We start from the raw sequence: 20,066 nt of genomic DNA, 5'->3' as shown, positions 1-20,066 counted from the left end.
TCTCCCTCTCTCTCTCTCTCTCTCTCTCTCTCTCATTCCCTCTGCCCCTCCTGGGATTCTCTCTCTCTCTCTCTGCCTCAGTCTCCCCCTGGATCACTTGCACCCTCTCTCTCTCGCTCAAAGAAAAAACAATAACAATAAATAAAGAAGTAAATATGAACGTGTACATATCACATTCCCCAATAAGAAGCACCGTGAGGATGCTGGCTCTTCTGAGAACGCTAAATCCCTCCTGACATCATGCGGGACGTACTCAGTTAAATTCTTGCCCAGTAGTCTGTTGCGATCTCCTGGTGGCTCCCCACACGGGCAGGAGAGTGCCCCTGAAAGCAACCCCTTGGCATGGGAGGCTGCTGAAAGCGTTGTTTCTCATTTTTTTTTTTTTTTAAACAAGTTTGGCAATTCTCTAATGTCCATCCAATGGCTGGATGAACATTTTGGGACTATAAAGCGAGTTCTACTTTCAGAACTAGTATGATCAGTGCCTAAGGACCCAAAGTAGCTCTACGAACTTAAGGTAAAAACAGTCTTCTGTGGCACCTGGGTGGCTCAGTCGATTGAGCGACTCACTTCGGCTCAGGTCACGCTCTCCCAGTTCACGGGTTCGAGCCCCGCGTCGGGCTCGGTGCTGAGAGCTCAGAGCTTGGAACCTGCTTCGGATTCTGTGTCTCCCTCTCTCTCTCTGCCCCTCCCTCGCTTGCACTCTCTCTCTCTCAAAAATAAACAAACATTTTTAAAAAGTTTTAACGAAAAAAGATACAAAAATAAATAAAACAGCCAGCTTCACACCAGATACCCACACCGTCCTTTGCCGACAGGGTCTGCAAACGTTATGCTGAGTACCCGCCCCATGCCAGGCCCTGCAAACTGGGCATTGCTTTGTTCTCTTGGGATATTTAGTTACATTTACAAGGCAGGGGGAAGAAAAGGTCTGTTTTTGATTCAAAGGGCTATCTTTCGGCAAAATCGCCAGCCCACATTACAAGGTGTGGACGCAAGTCAGCGCAGCGGGCGCTCATGTGTGGCTCTGGGTTCCCCTCTTTATTTTATAGTCATACTTGGTGCCATTGACCTCCACCTGAGGCCACAAGTGTTCCTGAAATGCTGAGGCCCAATCGTGTTCTCAGACAAACAAGAACACGGGCTGAGGCTGGGGGCAGGGTTGGGGTCGGGGGGGGGGGGGCAGGGGTGAAGCTGACCTCTCGCCATCGGGCTCCGGCACTGCTGGAGATGTACACGTTCGTCTTGCTTGCCAAGTTCTTTCCCACTGACCCTGAAATGCAAGAGGAATAATGACTTTCAATTTCAAGAATATGTCAGATACCCGCCTTGCCCAGCTAGGAATCCAAAGTGGTATTTAGCGACTGAGAACGTCTCCAAACTACAAACGGCACCTGCCGCGGCAGGTGTCCGTGGTCACCGAGTATTCGGCTGCGTGTAACCAAAGAGCTCAGCGCCTAAGTGAGAAGCAGCAAAGCAGACCTACCAGTGGCAATGATGAGCCCGGGAGCGGACTCCTTGGACAGGATGGGCATCCTCCGGAGCTGAAGGTTGAGCAGCTGGCTGAGCCGCTGAGCCAGGTGGAGGGAACAGCCCTGGGCGAGCTACGGGACACAAGTTCCAGACCCCATCAGCACGTGACAGGATGCCTCCCGCTCCCCCAAAACACGGAGGCCCGTGTGAGGACATTGCGGCCACACACAGCGAAAGGGAATCTGGCCCAGAGGAAACCAGAACTCACGCCCCAGCTGTCCCCGCACCGTCCCCCCTCCCACCCCAGGTGGATGCGATTATCCGAACTACACAAATGCCTCCCGCTGAAGAAAAGAGAAAAATAAAATTAAAACATTCCTTCGGAGACTCTCGGAGAACGGCAATTAGAAATCAGTGTCAACTCAAATAGATCGAAAGCTGTCACTCCCTCTAGATTACCCAGAGATAACGCTCACGTGATTTGGGACCGAAGAGAAATGAAATGATTTCAGGGCACTCGTTGTTTAAGTCAGGAGAGATCAATTGCAAATAGGATTTACGCAACGCCGTCAGAGGAAACACCAAGAATCAGAAGTCATAAAGCTCCCAGATGTACAACACATGAGACCTAAAAATCCACATGAAAACAATTGTGATGCAGTCTGCATTCGTCCCAAGAACCGGCCCTGCGATGAACGTCCACTGCAAAACGAGTTACTCAAACTCGCCTCCACCACTTCACATCCGGATTTTAACAGATCTGCAAACAAAGCCGTTTGCTGTGTGGTCGGGCCCGGTTCCCTTGGCCAGAATGGGATGGTCGAATGTCATCCGGCCACGTCTGGTGTTCTAGACACGGTAACTCTTGGGTGCGCTCACGTTAATAGGTAAAAGTTGACATGGTCTGCAAGATACGCTGGTTTTTATAAAAAAAAGGATCTAACAAACGTCCACCTTGCTGGCATCGCAGTTTCGCAAATGAAAACTGGAGCAAGTTAGGCTGGGTCTCAAAGAAAGATGTGCCGACCAACCTGTTCTTTCACCACCTAAACTCACAAGCAGAAACGAAAAGTTCGACCAACTGTTGTACAACTCATAACTAAACAGACGAGTCAGGGGAATAAGCTGAGTTTCAACAACACCACTAATTCTATAAAACTAGGGCTCAGACCCCCAGCAGACACTCAAAAGCAGCCCACCCCCATCCACACAGACTCACGAAACACTCCCCAAATCTAGAAGACACTCCTGAATAAAGAAGCACCTGGCTGTTTGCCTCTTATCTACTTATAGCCTTGCCTCTTCCCCAAGTTAGACTCCATGCGGTAAGCTGAAACCTGTTGCCAAATAGGGAAGAGTAATCGAGAAGCCTGGGGAAAGCAAGAGCCTCCAAAACAAATTTCCCAATGGCCACAGATACAGCATACAGTAGAGTCGACACAATCGTGGACAAACAAAATTCAAAAACCCAAAAGACCAGGTGACTGTCTAACTCTTACGGTTTTTCCAAGAACTGCTGCCGCTCGAGTTTTTCTGAGTTCCTTCTGCCCACCTACTTTATATACCCCAGATCCCTTGTGCAAGGCGAAAGTGGAGGTGTGGGGTGTCACATAAGGCCAAGGAACTCAAAGCCAAGAACGCACTGTTCTTCCAAGGGACAAGAAAGGAGCCACCTAGGGGAGGGGGAACCCTTTAGTGAGACCAACTAATACTTTGCATATTCTCAGCTTTTCAGATGGAGCCACTGATTGGGAAAATTGTAGAATCCTAAATTCTATTCAAGAAAGCATTTTTTGGGGCGCCTGGGTGGCTCAGTCGGTTAAGCGTCCGGCTTCGGCTCAGGTCATGATCTCACGGTTCGTGGGTTCGAGCCCCGCATCGGGCTCTGTGCTGACAGCTCAGAGCCCGGAGCCTATTTCAGATTCTGTGTCTCCCTCTCTCTATGCCCCTCCCCACTAGCACTCTGTCTCCCTCTGTCTCAAAAATAAATAAACATTAAAAAAATAAATAAATAAATAAATAAAAAGAAAGCATTTTTTTTTTCCAAGTTCCACATAAATGTGAGACTTTAAATGTCAGAATTTCCAAAACTTTTCTGGTTCACAACATAATTAGTATCCCCATGAATTTTTTATAGCAGCCTCAGGCCAGAAGAAATACCAACACTTGTTTTTTAAGTAGTTAAGGCCAAGCAACTTAAGTAAGTATACATGTTCTAATAACTTAGTAGCAGCTCAAAAAAATATATATATATACATATGTATATATACATGTACACACACACACACACACACACGTATATATATATATATACACACACATATATACATATACACAGAAAGAGAAAGAGAGAGAAAACAAAATTTCTATTTCATTCTTAAATAACCACATTTGCTTAATACGGGATATGTGTACCTGATGGGTAGTACGTAACCTCTCAAAGTTTAGAATCATACCAATGTCATTTCCTGCTCCACCCTGATTTTCCCACTTGCTTTTTATCTTATCACCTGCTAGAAAATCCAGCTTCACCAAGGAACGATGCCTCCCAAAGAAATACAGCATGAAGTAATGTTGAAACTAGGAACTCAAGACAGCATTTCACAGGGTGACGAACAAATATCACGTTGTCATGCGTTTCCCTTAAAAACTTAAAAACATCCCAGGTGCCCCTGGGAGTTCACCACGGCAGCCCCGGGTGCCTGGGTGCTGAGTTTGGGAACTGTAAGGGCAGATCGCCGCATAAAAATTTGTAGTAAAAGCCCCAACAAGATGAAAGCATCGATACCTCACAATTGATTTTTTCTCCATATCCTGTGAAGGCTGGAGCCTGAAGAAATTCCCAGGTGCCACCTTTGTCAAAGGTGATGACTGATCTCATGTTCTCCTCATTCATAGAACCGTTAATCAGAGTAGCAATGTAGACTCCTTGTAACCCTTCCACTCGGTGGAAGTCAGCAAATGGCTCGTTTGCAAAATACCTGCAGTAAGAGAAAATAAACAGCTGCGAACCAGAATTGACATTTCCTTGGTATGTTTTTATTGTAAATAACATAAAACTTAACTGTTTTAAAGGACAGAACTCAATGGCATGAAGTACACTTGGCAACGTTATGTTGTACCAGCATCACTATCTGGTTCCAGAACCCTTCCAGCGTCTCAGAAAGAAACCCCATACCCATTGGCAAGCATTCCCCGTCTCCTTCCCATCCCAGGTCCTGGCAAGCCCTCGCCACTAGTTTTCCTCTCTCCAGGTTTGCCTATTCTGGATGTTTCATTATCATCGGAATCGTGCAACATGTGGCCTTTTTTATGGTTACTTTCCCATGTTTTCAACATTCGCCCATATCGTAGCACGTAACAGCACCCCGTTCCTTGTCACAGTTGAATAATCTGTTGGTTTGGTTTTTTTAACGTGATTGTTTTTTAACCTTGAAGGCCAGGATGCTGATCCCCTCGGTAGGGAGTTCAGAATGCTGAGTACAACACAGAAAGCTGATGAGAGGGTCCCACCCAGTTCTTCACTAACAAATTCACCGCAAATCCTCCAGTGAGCCTCGGCCAACGGGAAACAATAAGCTGGTTTTGCCAGACGCTAATAGAAGAGCTGGGGCTTTACCCCAACTGCAGGAATACGGTGTTACAGCTTACACAGCCTTACACTTTCGACTAATTATCCAACACGCTGATCGGACAGAAGCCCACAGGGTTTCTGTCAGAAAGCAGAGCAGAATCCCTACCCAAGGAGGCCATATGCCGAGCGAGGATGGTTCTAGAAACTTGAGGTTCTACTTGGTAACAGTGATGCAGAGAATAAGCCCTCCCAGGCCTGAACTGCCATGCTAGGACATTGATTTCACTGGAAAGCAGTTCTGCACTGAAATGGTACCACAGGATTCAAATGCGACAGATCGCGGAGAAGCGCTAACCAGACTTCACACGTGGCTTTCAAAACTGGAAGTGTGTCCTTTATTTAGAAGGGTTCTGAGCCACTGGGCTTTGTTTAAACACAAAACAAAACAAAACAAAACAAAACGCAGAAGTGCTTTCTTCCATGATCTGCTGTATAAATCTTGAGCTGGTTGGGTGCTTGGCCTCCTCAGACAGAAAGAAGCACGCTCCAGGCTCTGAGGCAGATGAGGAAATTTTTGAAATTTTTTTTTTAATGTTTATTCATCTTCGAGACACAGAGAGAGACAGAGTGTGAGCGGGGGAGGGGCAGAGAAAGAGAGAGAGAGAGAGAGAGAGAGAGAGAGAGAGAGAGAGAGAATCCGAAGCAGACTCTGAGCGGTCAGAGCCCCATCCAGGACTCGAACTCACTGGTCATGAGATCATGACCTGAGCCCAAGTCGGACGCTTAACCGACTGAGGCACCAGGCGCCCCTGAAAAAGAACATTTTTAAAAAGCACTGACAAAGCTACCTCAGGGTGAGAGACGGAGCACAATCCTAAGTAAGATACGGGTGTTGAGACCACATATTCTGACATGTGGTTTCCTTAGGTCTCCTGGAGTTATGTTTTGGTTGCTGCTTTGGAAATCGGTTCAAGATCTATCATCTACCTGCTCTCTGTTTGCCTCAGCAATACGGTGTTGGATTCCATCATCATAAAGCTGCTCCACTGGCTTCCTTCACGCATTCGGGAGGTCTGGGTTTCTCTCATCAAAAGAGCCCTGCTTGTTCCCTCTGGTCATTCCCCTGGAATTTTTGGCTCTTGGATCCAAGCAGAAACCTGTCCTCTGTGCCTCACACGCTCCCCAGACTGTCCTGTCGGCTCCCCTTTGGCCCTGCGACAACTCACCTCTCCCCGAGCGCCCTCTGTTCATCCATTTTCCTACATTTCTTCTCGTTAGCCCTCACGACAGCACCTGCCCCTGCTCCCCGGCCACGCACCAGGGCCACTCGACCACCCTCCCGGCAGAACCCAAGGCCGCCTCGCCCTCATCTGAGGTTCTCCTCAGTTGCCCCCCACCAGGCCTGACATCGCCTCTCCACACCTGGTCCTCCACCCGGACATCACTTTCCATGACATTTCTGCTCTGCCCATCCCCCCAGTGCCAGGGTCACCCCGTCAGGAACTCCTTCTCCAGCTCTCAAAGCAAGTTAGGATCGGTTCTTTGGCACTCTTCCTATTTCGTTCAAAGAACAACTCATTTCAAACACCACAGAAGTGCTGTGTTTTGTTTTGCTCTGTGTCGTGCTGTTTTTCTTAACCAGCCTGCCCACCTAATCCGCTCACTCACCCTTATCCCATTTCATCTTGCTGAGATGGGAGAAGCGGGTGACAAAACTGGACTCAACGGAGCTTATCCGAAGATCTCCAGCCGTGAGATAAAATCTGAGGAGAGCGACCAGAAGGCTGAGCCTGTGTTGGGCTGTGAGTGTATACATAAATCTGTTTCCAATTTCCGAACTGGATCGTATGCTCAGGCAGGGCGGTAGTGACCTTTGTGACCAAATAAAGGACCGTGCGTGTATATGACAGGGACATATGGTCACATAACTGAGCTTACTGCCTCCTGGGGAGCCGCTCTCCTCGGCTTCTGGCTTCAGCTCTGCCCTGAGATCTCTGTCCTGATTACCTGACGAATGTGGAGGATAAGGAAACCTTCCGCAAGCTGGGATTTACCTGCTCCACAGCCAGAGGCTCTCAAAGGTGAGGGGGGCAAAAAAAACCCAGAATCTATACAAGGCCTGAGGAATAATGGCTTATAGTTTTAATTATAATAAAAGGAAGGAGGGGCGCCTGGGTGGCTCAGTCGGTTGAGCGTCCCGCTTCGGCTCAGGTCACGATCTCATGGCCCATGAGTTCGAGCCCCGAGTCGGGCTCTGTGCTGACAGCTCAGAGCCTGGAGCCTGCTTTGGATTCTGTCTCCCTCTCTCTCTGCCCCTCCCCCCACTCACTCTGTCTCTCAAAAATAAACATTAATATATATATCAGATATATATGTATCTGATATGTATGTAACGGGTAATACGTAAGCTAATGTTATGTGAATTCCACCTCGATAAATTATTTTAAAAAGAAAACAAAAAGGACACAGGAACCAGGCCAAAGAGCCTGCCACTGACCAAACCAGAAAAATCTGAGGCTGAATCATGGTAGGAACGGTTTAGAACACATTAACACACACTGAATAATAAATGACTCGTGAGTTTATACTGGGGGGGCGGAAAGTAAGGCATAAAATAGGACACACCTCCAAAAGAGCCGAAACAGGGAGTGGAAAAGCACTAGCAGAGACCACGTAGAAAGTTCTCCCCGTGGGCATCCAACAGGCACATCCAACCTGGTGAGTCCAGATACGAAGTCTTGCTTTTTTCCCCCAATACCTGCCCTTCACCCAGCCCTCCCTGACTCCCTGACTCCGCACCGGGCATCATTCTGCCAATGGCCCAGCCCAGGCAGCAGTGGGCCCCTGACTCTCCAGAGCCGAGCAGCAAATCTACCAGCAAAGGATCAGAATTTGCCCATTTCCCTCATCTCCGCCACTACTGCCCTGGGCCCAGCCCACAGCCATCCCCACTTGGCCTGGATTTCTCTAACACTGCTTCCCAGAATCTTCCCATTCTGCTTCCCAGAATCTTTCCAGAGTCTGCGTTGCACACAGCATCCAGATGGCTTCTTTCAAAGATAAGTCACAGGAGTGTTCACCTGAAACTATTGATAACACTGTCCATTTATGTTTCGTGTGCTCTCCTTTATATAATGCGATTCACAGTGTTTAAAATGGTTTTAAACAATGTAAGGGGTTAAATCAGACCATGTCCATCTTCCGGTCAAAACCCTCCACATGCCGCTTAGAAAGAAGAAAAAGCAAGTTCTCTGCATGCTCTCGAAGTCCTTCTACAATCTGAGCCCTGCTCTCTTAGATCCCATATCTTGGGTTCTCTCCCTCCTCCTCCAGCTGTTGGATCCACTCTGGCCTTCTCACCGCTCCTAAAATAAACCAACAGCGCCCAACCTCACAGCCTCTGTGCATGCTGTTCCCTCTGCCTGCCCTTCCCTCCCTCACATAACTCAGGCACCTGCTGAAATGTCACTGTCCTAGAACAGCCTTCCATGGCCGGCCTATACGAAACAACACGCTCATAATCCCGTCCTCTGAACTTGCTTCCCTTTGCTTCCCAGCACTCCCCATCACCCCGCAAATCACATATCCGTCTATGTTCTGTCTTCCCCCAGTGAGAACAAAAGCTCCATGGAACGGGGGCCCCGTTTTGACTTTTCGTCACTGGTCACGTGATCTCACTGCGGTGCCTGGAACAAGCTCTGGCCCAGAGCAGCCGTGTCCTTGTTGAGAGAAGTGGTGACCGCATCAATCACCAGCCTGATGAGAGACCATGGACGGCAATCCCAAGCCCTCTGACCTGGTGGTCGTGGCCTCAGAGCCAGACCTCGCTGCCCTCCAGCCAGCTTCACCAGACGGGTCCCTTCCCATAGACACCCACAGAGTAATGTTTGCAATTACAGTAAGAAAAAAAAAAAAAATGTCAATTAACCTGAGTCACTTGGAGGCCAGGCCCCATGGCTACCCACACCAGCCTACCCATGACAGCTTGACATTTTCCAAGTGCTTCTTCCCACTGACTCAGAGACCGCAAAGCCAGACAACTGAAGGACAGGAACCCAGGGAGGGGTTGACACATGCTCAGCCTTGGCATCACATCCAAATCCCCCCGAGGGCTTTTTAACATCTTCATACCCCAGGGGCGCCTGGGTGGCTCAGTCAGTTAAGTGTCTGACTCTGGCTCAGGTCGTGATCTCGCTGTTCCCGAGTTCGAGTCCCGCATCGGATTCTGTGCTGACAGCTCAATCTCGCTGTTCGAGTTCGAGCCCCGCATCGGATTCTGTGCTGACAGCTCAGAGCCTATTTCAGATTCTGTGTCTCCCCCCCTCTCTCTCTGTCCCTCCCCACTTGTGCTCTGTCTCTCCAAAATAAATAAACATTACCCAAAAATTGTTTTAATCTTCCTACCCCAGCCACACCCCAAAGTGGTTAAATAGCACCACAAGCCAGGCATCGGGCTTTCCAGAAACTCACCAGGTGAGTCCAAATGCTCAGGTAACGTTGAAAAACACCCAATGTGATGGTGGGGGCTGCAGCGATGTAAGAAAGCAGGGGAGGGACTCATCATCTTACCTCACCAGCGTGTCACTGCCCGCCCCTCCTGGGCTGTAGTACAGCACGTTCTCCAAGGACAGGGAGAATTTCAGCCCTTCTGCCTCCGAGATGTACAAGTTGGTGCGGCTGTTACTATGACTGACGCACACAAATACCTGGTCCTCGGAGGCATCTGCGATGTAATATTCCTTTGGAATCAAGAACCAAAAAACGCACAAGTCAAAAAACACACCCGCGTAGTGGGCTTTCCTTATGGATGCTAAAGTAATGACTTCCAAATGTCCCAAGGACAGGTGTAGGCCTGGAGCCCATGGACAGCTTCCAAAGCTTGGTGAAGGCTTGGCGAGCTTTCTCTGTCAAGGGGCTGAGGATGCCCTGTAGCTGGAGTAAGCCCCTTCCTGGCAAATGGGGCACGGAAGAGTGGGCCGCCGTACTCCGTAAATGACCTTAGAACCTCTTTGTAGTTAATAATGTCTCCTCCCTCTTTTTCTCAGGAGATCTATCATTAGTACAAAGCACGATACACATTAATGTGCATTTCCTTTCCTTGCATTGTCTCTAAGGTACCAAAGGAAGGCGGAACCCATAAAAAGCGAAGAATTGATAAGAATGTTCTCCACCTGAGCTACCAGCCTGCCACTACGCCCACTGCTAGAGGCAAGGCCTTCAAATGTCACCTCTCAGAGCGCCTGGGCGTCTCAGTTGGTTGTGTCTGACTGGTTTCAGGTCAGGTCATGATCTCAAGGGATTGAGCCTGGTGTTGGGCTATGCATGGAGCCTGCTTGAGATTCTTTCTCTCTGCCCCTCCCCCACTCAGGCACATGCACTCTCTCTCTCTCTTTCTCGAAATAAATAAACATTAAAAAAAATGCCACCTTTGGAGCCTGGGTGGCTCAGTCGGTTGGGCACCCAACTTTGGCTCAGGTCTTGATCTCATGGTCCATGAGTTCAAACCCCACGTCAAGCTCTATGTTGACAGCTCAGAGCCTGGAGCCTGCTTCAGATTCTGTCTCCCTCTCTTTCTGCCCCTCCCCCTCTCATGTTCTGTCTCTCTTTCTCTCTCAAAAATGAATAAACATAAAAAAAAATTTTTTTTTTAAATGCCACCTCCTGCCTGTGGTCACCTCTCTGATGACCCCAGCCGATGCAGATCGTCCCTATTGATCTCTACGTGCTAACACACACATGCGGGAGTCAAGCGTTTGACCACATGTGATTTCCTCCTCGGCTCGATTCTCCGCACGTCCAACCTGTGTGTTTCTAAAAGGGTGAGACCCAAATCTTATCCTGTTTTGGAACCCAGCCATCTGTAAGCAACACAGCAGGTGCCTCATCAATAACTGTGGTCACTAGCTCCCCAATCCTTCAGTACTGGCACACTGAGCCCACGGACTCCGGTCCCAAACCTCCCCGCCAATCCCTCTCCACATAAAGCAAATGAAGGCTCCCGTTGAGTTGTGCTTCAAACAGGGAAGAGGGAGAAAACAGACCAAGATGGCCAAAGCATAATGGTTCTTTCTAGAGACCCATCTAGCAAGTGAATGCAGGGGGATTCCATCCAACGCCTACCCAGAAGGACATTCCTCCAACACCCTTCCCCCGAACCCTACATGGGGATGATACACTTCTTTCCACCCCCAAGCGGACCCCACTCACATTAATAGGATGTCTTGTGACAAACTGGGCCGCTCGCATGGGCTTCCGGCCAAAGGAGACCCAGAGCTGGACAGAAGACGGCTGCGGACTGCCCAGGAGATGCTGCCAAGGAAAAGGAGGGGGGAAATGTCAATTGTGCCACGTTTCGGCCTCTCAAAATAAGCGAAGAAGCAAAACGGAGAAGTCAGACCCCTCTATTTCTACCAAAAGCACAAAACAGTGTGACTGCAAATGCACATTTTTGTAACGTTTGTGTTCAGGCCGCGGCTCAGGCTGCATGACCTTCATCCCAGACAACTGGTCTCCGACAGGTACTAGATACTCCCTAACACCAGATAAGGAGGAAGGGAAGATGGTCCCGTGGCTGAAGCTAGGTTTGGGAGTGGGGGTGGAGGCTTAACCCCGACAGCTCCCCAGTGCAGCACAGGGTGAGGTCAGCCACACACCACGCATATAAAACCTATTCCCTGGGGCGCCTAGATGGCTCAGTTGGTTAAGCATCCAACCTCAGCTCAGGTCATGATCTCATAGTTCATGGGTTCGAGCCCCGCGTCGGGCCCTGTGCTGACAGCTGAGAGCCCAGAGCCTGCTTCCGATTCTGTGTCTCCCTGGCTCTCTGCCCCTCCCCCGCTCGCACTCTGTCTCTCTCTTAAAAATAAATACACATTGGGGCACCCGGGTGGCTCAGTCGGTTAAGTGTCCGACTTCAGCTTAGGTCATGATCTCACGGTTCGTGGGTTCGAGCCCCGCGTCGGGCTCTGTGCTGACAGCTCAGAGCCTGGAACCTGCTTCAGATTCTGTGTCTCCCTCTCTCTCTGCCCCTCCCCTACTCACGCTCTGTGTCTCCCTCTCTCTCTCTCTCTTAAACATTAAAAAAAAATTTTTTTTTAACTTATTCCCTGTTCTTTCCCTATTTTCAGGTTACAGGTTCTAAAGGTCAGAGGATTCATTTAGATTACCCTATTTATACCCCTATAAATATATATGAATACACAGATGTGAGTGAAACACACCCTTTTATACTTTATATGTTATTACTTCCCATTGTGGTTGTACCTTAAAAAGGAGCCACTTTTCAGGCTACACGGGCGGCTCAGTCGGTTAAGTGTCTGACTCTTAATCTCGGCTCAGGTCGAGATCTCACGGATCATGAGTTCAAGCCCCACATGGGGCTCTGCACTGATGGCGTAGAACCTGCTTAAGATTCTGTCTCTCCTTCTCTCTGCCTCTCACCTGCTTGTGCTCTCTCACTCTCTCTCTCAAAAGAAATGAACAAACTTTAAAAAAAAAAAAAAGAAAAAAGTCACTTTTTCTCGGTGACACCTGGCTTTAACTTGCACAGAGTTGAGGAAATCTTCACTGCTCCTACTTTTCAATCTTTTAACACTTCTCACTGATGAACGTTTTTGCCGGGATGTGTTTTCTTGGGTAGAGCACCGGGCATTTCCACAGGACATTGGCCACAACGCACTGTGTTTTAGAGACACCAAAGTGCAGCTGTGGAATCTTGAAAATGTGCATGAAATCACTATCAGGAATTCACTCAGTTTCTCCAGGTCTCAGCTTATTCATCTATGAAAATGAGAAGCTGCTCAGCATCAGGACTTCTCTGTCGACGGGATTCAATGGTCCAGGAACCTTGTAAACACATATGCGAATAGTTTGTGTAGATGCTGTCATTTATCCTACCAGGGAGATACACGCTTTTTACCAGGTTCTCCAATGAGTCAATGATTCAAAAAAGGAGAACCACTATAGAGGCTCAAGGTGGTTTTTTTTTTCCCAGCTCTCAAAGCATGGGACTGAGCACTGACAGCAAATGTCACACGTCTATCCGGACAGAAATGGAGACGCGCCCTCCGTGTGGACGTAATCACGCAGATGACGATTGAGCTCAGTGGAACGGTGGGATTCCCCAGCCAGAAGGGGTTAATTTGGCTTCGTTTACCTTTGGCTATGTTGCTACTGTTTATTACAGACTTCAAACTCCTACAGAGTAAGAAACATACCAATTGCTCTTAACTGTAACAACTGAATCCCCTGTGCCAATATACGCCCAATAAACACCGCTGGAAAAGCAAGCCGCTGGACACGAAGTTATTCTTGATTCATCGGAGCCATATATATACTCATATGTTCAAACCACACCGGACAAATGGTTGAAAATAGTTTGTTTTACAGAAGCCAGGTACAGAGGCGCAAAACACCGCCTTTCCAAAATGGCACACTGAAAACCATGTTAATGGCTTGTACTCTGTATGGGGCCACAGGAAACGACAGGATCGTTAAAAACGCAGAACGTATTACCTGAACGAGGAAACAGTGCCCAGCAAAACCATTAGGCATAAATTCCAAAAGCCCTCTTTGAGTCAATAAAATTTTATAGCTATTTATAAAGGTCAGAGGATTCATTTAAGTTACCCTATATAAATCCCTATTAATATACATGAATACACAAATGTCAGTGAAACACACACTTTTATTTTATGCTTTATGTTTTACTACTTCCTACTGTGGTTATACCTTAGAAAGGAGCCACTTTTCTCAGTGACACCAGGGCCCATCATCAGGTAAGCGTTCTTTTTTTTTTTTTTTTAATGTTTATTTAATTTTGAGAGAGAGGGAGACAGAGAGCGAGTGGGGGAGGGGCAGAGAGAGAGGGAGACACAGAATCTGAAGCAGGCTCCAGGCTCTGAGCCGTCAGCACAGAGCTCGACGCGGGGCTCAAACCCACAAAGTGTGAGATCATGACCTGAGCCGAAGTCAGACGCTTAACCGACTGAGCCACCCAGGCGCCCCCGGTAAGCGTTCTTAATGCGAGCTGTTGGTCAGCAGGAGAATTGGGAACTCATACCAAGCCCAGTCTTACTCCATAAATGCAGTAAGTCACAGAATACAAAGGTCACAAGAAACCTCAAAACACATCTGTCCCACTTCCTTCTGGGACCATGATGATTCCTAAGCCTGGACATTCCGGCTTGCTCCTCAGGTCCTCTTAAGGAGTTACCGTAATACTTTCCTGCCACCAAGAAACACATTAACAATGAAACTGTGGCACACTATGGATTATCAGATAGATGATCTAATACTTTCCTTAATGAACCACGGGTTTCTGTGGTTGTTGAGTTTCTCTTTACCACAATTGTAGAAGTAAAACGTGCTCCTGAGAAAGAAATAGCCAACAGTACAGCCGGATAGAAGGTAAAATGCAGACGCTCTCCCTCCCCTCACTCTCTCCTCCTACTCTGCTCCCCAGGGTACCCAGTGGTAACGGGCTCTCATGGGTGCTTACAGAAGTATTCTGTGCCATCATGCCTGAAAGCATATTTATATAGTGACAGACCCGGTGACACTTACCCAACACCCATGATTCCTTTCTCCTTAGCACCAGGACCTTGACTGCCACCCCAAATAAACCACTAGGGTTCTCTGCCTTGTGCGTAATCTCATGTGGCCATGTGACTGTGTGCTAATCGATGGGTATAAACAGAAACGTGGTATTGGCTTTCTCGGAAGGCTGCTTAAAGGGATGGAATCAGCTGGAAGCGGTCTTACTTTGGCCTTTCTACCTGTCCTCACTCTTCCTAACTCCCATAAAGACTTAAAGGCTACTACAGATGTCTCGGACCAAGAGGGAACCTTGAGAATGGAAATCATTAGCCAGGTTGGTGAAAAAGGAAGAGAGAGGGCTGGGTCCCCCATGACAGCAGGGCACCGACATACCAGCCCTAGATTGCCAACCTCGAGGCAGCACTGATGCGAGAAAAAGAAGCCTCTGTCTTCATTAAGCCACTTTCATTTCTAGTCTGTTACCAGTATCCAAACACAATGCAAACTGGATACATGCAATTTTATTTTCTATATACAGAGTAGATAGTGATAAAAATACTGCTATGCAATTCAACTTTTTTTCGTTAACAGAGGCTCTTAGACATCTTCCATTTAACAGCTCACGGGCACTGGTGTTATCTCCAGAAGTACTTTTCGGTGACTATGCTTGTATATATTCCCTTTTTCAGAACTACATAAGAATATATGTAGGATGCCATTCTTAAAGCTCCTAGGTCAAAATTTTCATTTTTGACGGAAGAAATAGCCTTCCTGAAAAGCCCACAGTTAACGCATCTCCCAACACAAACACTTTCACCAGCATCCGAGGTTACTTAAATGTTTCAACTTATTGCCAATATTATAGGGTCTGAGAATTTACGATGATTTTTTTTCACTTAGTGTTTTCATTCTGACAAGTAAAAATAAATGTGTATCTGAATAATCTGAATTTCAGAGGGCGCACTTGCATTCATGTTTGAGATTAGGTCAAGAGCAAAAAAAGGAGGGGTGCCTCGGCAGCTCAGTCGGTTAAACGTCCGACGTTGGCTCAGGTCATGATCTCGTGGTTTGTGGGTTCGAGCCCCGCGTTGGGCTCTGTGCTGACAGCTCAGAGCCTGGAGCCTGCTTTGGATTCTGTATCTCCCTCTCTTTCTGCTCCTCCCCCACTCGTTCTCTCTCTCTCTCTCTCTCTCTCTCTCTCTCTCAAAAATGAATAAACATTTAAAAAAAAGCAAAAAAAGGAAATGAGACATCAAGGAGAAAAGAGCAAGAAAAGATCTAAATAAATGATGCATTCTTGCTGAGTAAAGGCCAAAGGATGTCACAGTGAGCTATTCAATTCACAGTTTCACAGAGAAAAGTGGCCAGAGAATGAGGGACCCCAAGGCACATGCTGGACACCAATTCAGAAGCTCTCGGGCTACAGCATTTACGGTCACCTTCTCCTTCAGAGCAGTAACAAAGTTTCAGGGAAACATCATCGTCCGCGTTAATGTTGTTTATCCTGAAATATTTACAGATAAGAGTTTATATATATTGTATACATATAGTTAAGATTTGCTTTAAAATATTCCAAGACACCCATGAAAAGAGATTAGCAAATGTAATAAAGCAAACATCGCAAAAATATAAATAATACTAAGGCCGAATGACGGCACCTGCGGAGGAGATCCTATCGGTATAAACTGTTCTTTCGTGCACATTTGAACACGCCCACAATTATAAAAAGTTTCACGAAGCTAATATTCATCAGAAGCACGTCCAGCACGTCAGAGGAAGAACTCTCAAACTCCGCTCGTGTCTGAAAGGCAGCAGGAACGCTGACAGAAAACTCTCCACGTCAACTTTCTCAGAGTTCTAAAAATTAAATAAAGGCTCACCAAAACACAAGGGGCACTTACTCAAGAAGCGTGACTGAAGCACAGCGATAGAGACGACTTCGTGGCCTCAGTCCCGTCCCCTTCTCTCTCGCTCTGTGGTAGCCGTGGAAACCTAACTGTGAAAACCAGCAGCCTAGCGGTCCCCGGAGAGCACAGACGCACAGACTACTCCCATGGCTTGCTTCAAAACTGCATCCCCAGGCCTTCTGTTCATATCACCTGACTCCGCTCGCTGCACAAACACACCTACAGCCAGGTCATTTACGGAAAACAGTGACAACTGGCAAAGGTTTAACATCACAGCTGCTGGACCACTCGGAGCTACCGAAAGGCTAACTGAAAAGCGTGGAAGGAAAACCGGGGGAAGCAGATGCCTGTAAGAGGCTCTGATAAGGTGTGAAATATCCCGGGGCATCTACGAGTTCACACACACGCATCTACGAGCTGTATGATGAGGGTTGAAGCGAAGGCTAAGGCAGAGTTGTAGATGGCACTGAAAGCAGGCCCCCAACCCATGCTCAGTGGCCCTTAGCAAAAGCTACCAGAAAGTTCAAAGTATTTAAGGAAATCTCTAGTGGCGCCTCAGTGGCTCAGCTGGTTATGTGTCCGACTCTTGATTTCGGCTCAGGTAACGATTTCACAGTTGGTGAGTTCGAGCCCTGCATCGGGCTCTGCCCTGACAGTGCTGAGCCTGCTTGGAATTCTCTCTCTCCCCCTCTCTCTCTCTCTCTGCCCCTCCCCTGCTCGTTATCTCTCTCTCAAAAATAAATAAACATTAAAAAAAATCTCTATTCAATCATTAGCAGATCGCTAAACCTAATTATCAAACATTTCATAGACCTCCACAGTGAAAAATACAAACACTACAAAATGAATGCAGGGAACTCACAAACAAAACAAAGATAGGCAACAATAACAATACCAAAAGGCAACAACAAAAAAATCCTGCCTTGAGGGGCTGCCACATTATATCATCTAAAATGTCTTACTTTCAACCAAAAAAATGACAAGACAAGCAAATAGCAAAGTATGGCCCACACACACACACACACACACACACACACACACACACACACACACAAAACAGTCAGTGAAAACCATTCCTGAGGAAGGCCAGATATTTGATTTAGAGACAAAAATTTAAATCCTTATTATAAATAAGTTCAAAAAAATTAAAGGAGGGGAGCGTGGGTGGCTCAGTCAGTTCAGCATCCGACACAGGTTTCGGCACAGGTTCATGAGCTCAAGTCCTGCACTGGGCTCCATGCTGACATTGTGAAGCCTGCTTGGGATTCTCTCTCACCCTCTCTCTCTGCCCCTCCCCTGCTTGTTCTGCCTCTCAAAAATACATAAACTTAAAAAAATTTTTTTTTCACTGCTAGGAATTTACCCAAGGGATACAGGAGTGCTGACGCACAGAGGCACTTGTACCCCAATGTTTATAGCAGCACTCTCAACAATAGCCAAATGATGGAAAGAGCCTAAATGTCCATCAACCGGCAAATGGATAAAGAAGATGTGGTTAATATATAACATGGAATAATACTTGGCAATAAGAATGAAATCGTGCCATTTGCAACAAGGTGGATGGAACTGAAGGGTATTATGCTAAGTGAAATAAGTCATTCAGAGAAAAACAGATACCATATGTCTTCACTCATATGTGGATCTTGAGAAACTTAAAAGAGGGCCATGGGGGAGGGGAAGAGGAAAAAATAGTTTCAAACAGAGAGGGAGGGAGGCAAACCATAAGAGATTCTTGGATACTGAGAACAAACTGAGGGTTGATGTGGGGTAGGGGAGAGGGGAAAGTGGGTGATGGGCATGGAGGAGGGCACTGTTGGGATGCACACGGGACATTGTATGGAAACCAATTTGATAATAAATTATATTAAAAATTTTTTTTTTAAATTAAAGGGAACCATGTCACAAAACTTAAAGGAAAGTATGAGAACACTATCTCACCAAAGAAAGAATATCCATAGAGATATAGAAATTATATAAATGGAAATTCTTGAGTGGAAAAGTACAATGACTCACAAGAAAAAAAATTCCCCAGAGGGGCTCAACAAGAGATTTGAACTGGCAATGAACCTAAAAACACATGAATTCTGATCATCCTCAATAAACCCAGCTGAAATCTGACAATATTATACTAGGAAAGAAAACAGTTACCAAAGATCACATAGGATAAGATTCTCTTTACACAAAATGTCCAGAACAGGCGGGGCGCCCAGTGGCTCAGTTGACTATGCACCCAACTCTTGGTTTCATGAATTCGAGCTTCAGGCTCTCCAGGGAACCTGGTCAGAGTTCTCCACCCTCCCCCATTCGCGCTGTCTCTCTCAAATAAATAAAAATAAAACTTAAAAAAAAAGTTCAGAACAGGCAATTCTCTAAGGCAGGAAATTGATATGTGGCTGCCAGAGGCTGGGAGGCAAGGAGAAAAGAATGGGGGTAAGAGGGTGATGAAACTGTTCTGGAATCAGGTAACAATAAGCATTACCCAGCCTTGTGAATATACTGACAACCTGTATACTTTAAAAGGGGGAATTTGGGGCGCCTGGGTGGCTCAGTCGGTTAAGCGTCCGACTTCGGCTCAGGTCATGATCTCACAGTTCGTGAGTTTGAGCCCCGCGTCGGGCTCTGTGCTGACAGCTCAGAGCCTGGAGCCTGCTTCAGATTCTGTGCCTCCCTCTCTCTGACCCTCCCCCGTTCATGCTCTGTCTCTCTCTGTCTCAAAAATAAATAAACGTTAAAAAAAAAAAAATTAGTTAAAACACACAAAAAATAAAATAAAAAAATAAAAAAATGAAAGGGGGAATTTATGGCATAGAATTATATCTCAATAAAGGTGTTATAAAAATTAACTTTAACCTTCTTGGTATTATAGTTTTATTTACAATCTGTAAATGTGTTTGGGTTTTACTGCTGCGCTTAAGTTATAAGCATTAAGTGCTTATACCTAGCGTTATGTTTACGCGCACTGAAGTAATGTTATGATTAAAATAATTTGTCGATAGCTTGGTTTCGGACAGTCATCCTAAAATTCACGCCGCAACTATGGTCAGCTAACTTCTCATAGAGAAGCCCACAATCCTGAGACAATTCCTAAGTTTTCTCATTATCTCTATCATCCTTAGAGACTTCAAATTAGCATAATGAGCATTAGAAACTGGTTTTCAATAGCGAAATTAGTGGTTGGTCGGTCAGAATAGCAAAAGTACAAATGAGCCGTCTTGGGAGATCAGCAGCATGCAAGGTATTTGAATTGGCGATAATATCCTAAAGATATATACGTTGGCATGAACAGTACATAACAATTTAAGGAGGCCCGTAACCTAAACTTTTAGGGGTAATGCCTATGACTTATCAAGCTAGAGGATTCCAGTTGCCTGATGCCAACTCAAAGGGTAACAGAATCTTGCCTCCAGAACAAGGGTCGGTTTTCTGTAAAGATCCATAGAGAAATATTTTAGACTTTGTGTGCCATCCTGCCTCCGTGCAACTATTCAATTCTGCCACTGTAACGTGAAAGCAGTGAAAGACAACATGGGGGCAAATGCAATAGCTGTTTCAATAAAACTTTATTGACAAAAACA

At 46.6% G+C, this 20,066-nt stretch overlaps 1 protein-coding gene across 1 annotated transcript in view; it reads right to left on the bottom strand.

Moving 5' to 3' along the window:
- The window catches only part of SORL1 (sortilin related receptor 1), a 166,024-nt gene that overhangs the window by 102,251 nt on the left and 43,707 nt on the right, over window positions 1-20,066 (bottom strand). The window contains exons 7-11 of the mRNA XM_042959590.1: window positions 11,255-11,356; window positions 9,617-9,786; window positions 4,262-4,454; window positions 1,487-1,604; window positions 1,200-1,273 (exon numbers count right to left, since the gene is read on the bottom strand). Coding sequence (XP_042815524.1) covers window positions 1,200-1,273; window positions 1,487-1,604; window positions 4,262-4,454; window positions 9,617-9,786; window positions 11,255-11,356 — 657 coding nt within the window. The remainder of the gene's footprint in view (window positions 1-1,199; window positions 1,274-1,486; window positions 1,605-4,261; window positions 4,455-9,616; window positions 9,787-11,254; window positions 11,357-20,066) is intronic.

This window comes from Panthera tigris, chromosome D1 (genome assembly GCF_018350195.1).
Source record: "Panthera tigris isolate Pti1 chromosome D1, P.tigris_Pti1_mat1.1, whole genome shotgun sequence".
Classification (NCBI taxonomy): Eukaryota; Metazoa; Chordata; class Mammalia; order Carnivora; family Felidae; genus Panthera; species Panthera tigris.
This window is presented reverse-complemented; position numbering and strand designations above follow the sequence as displayed.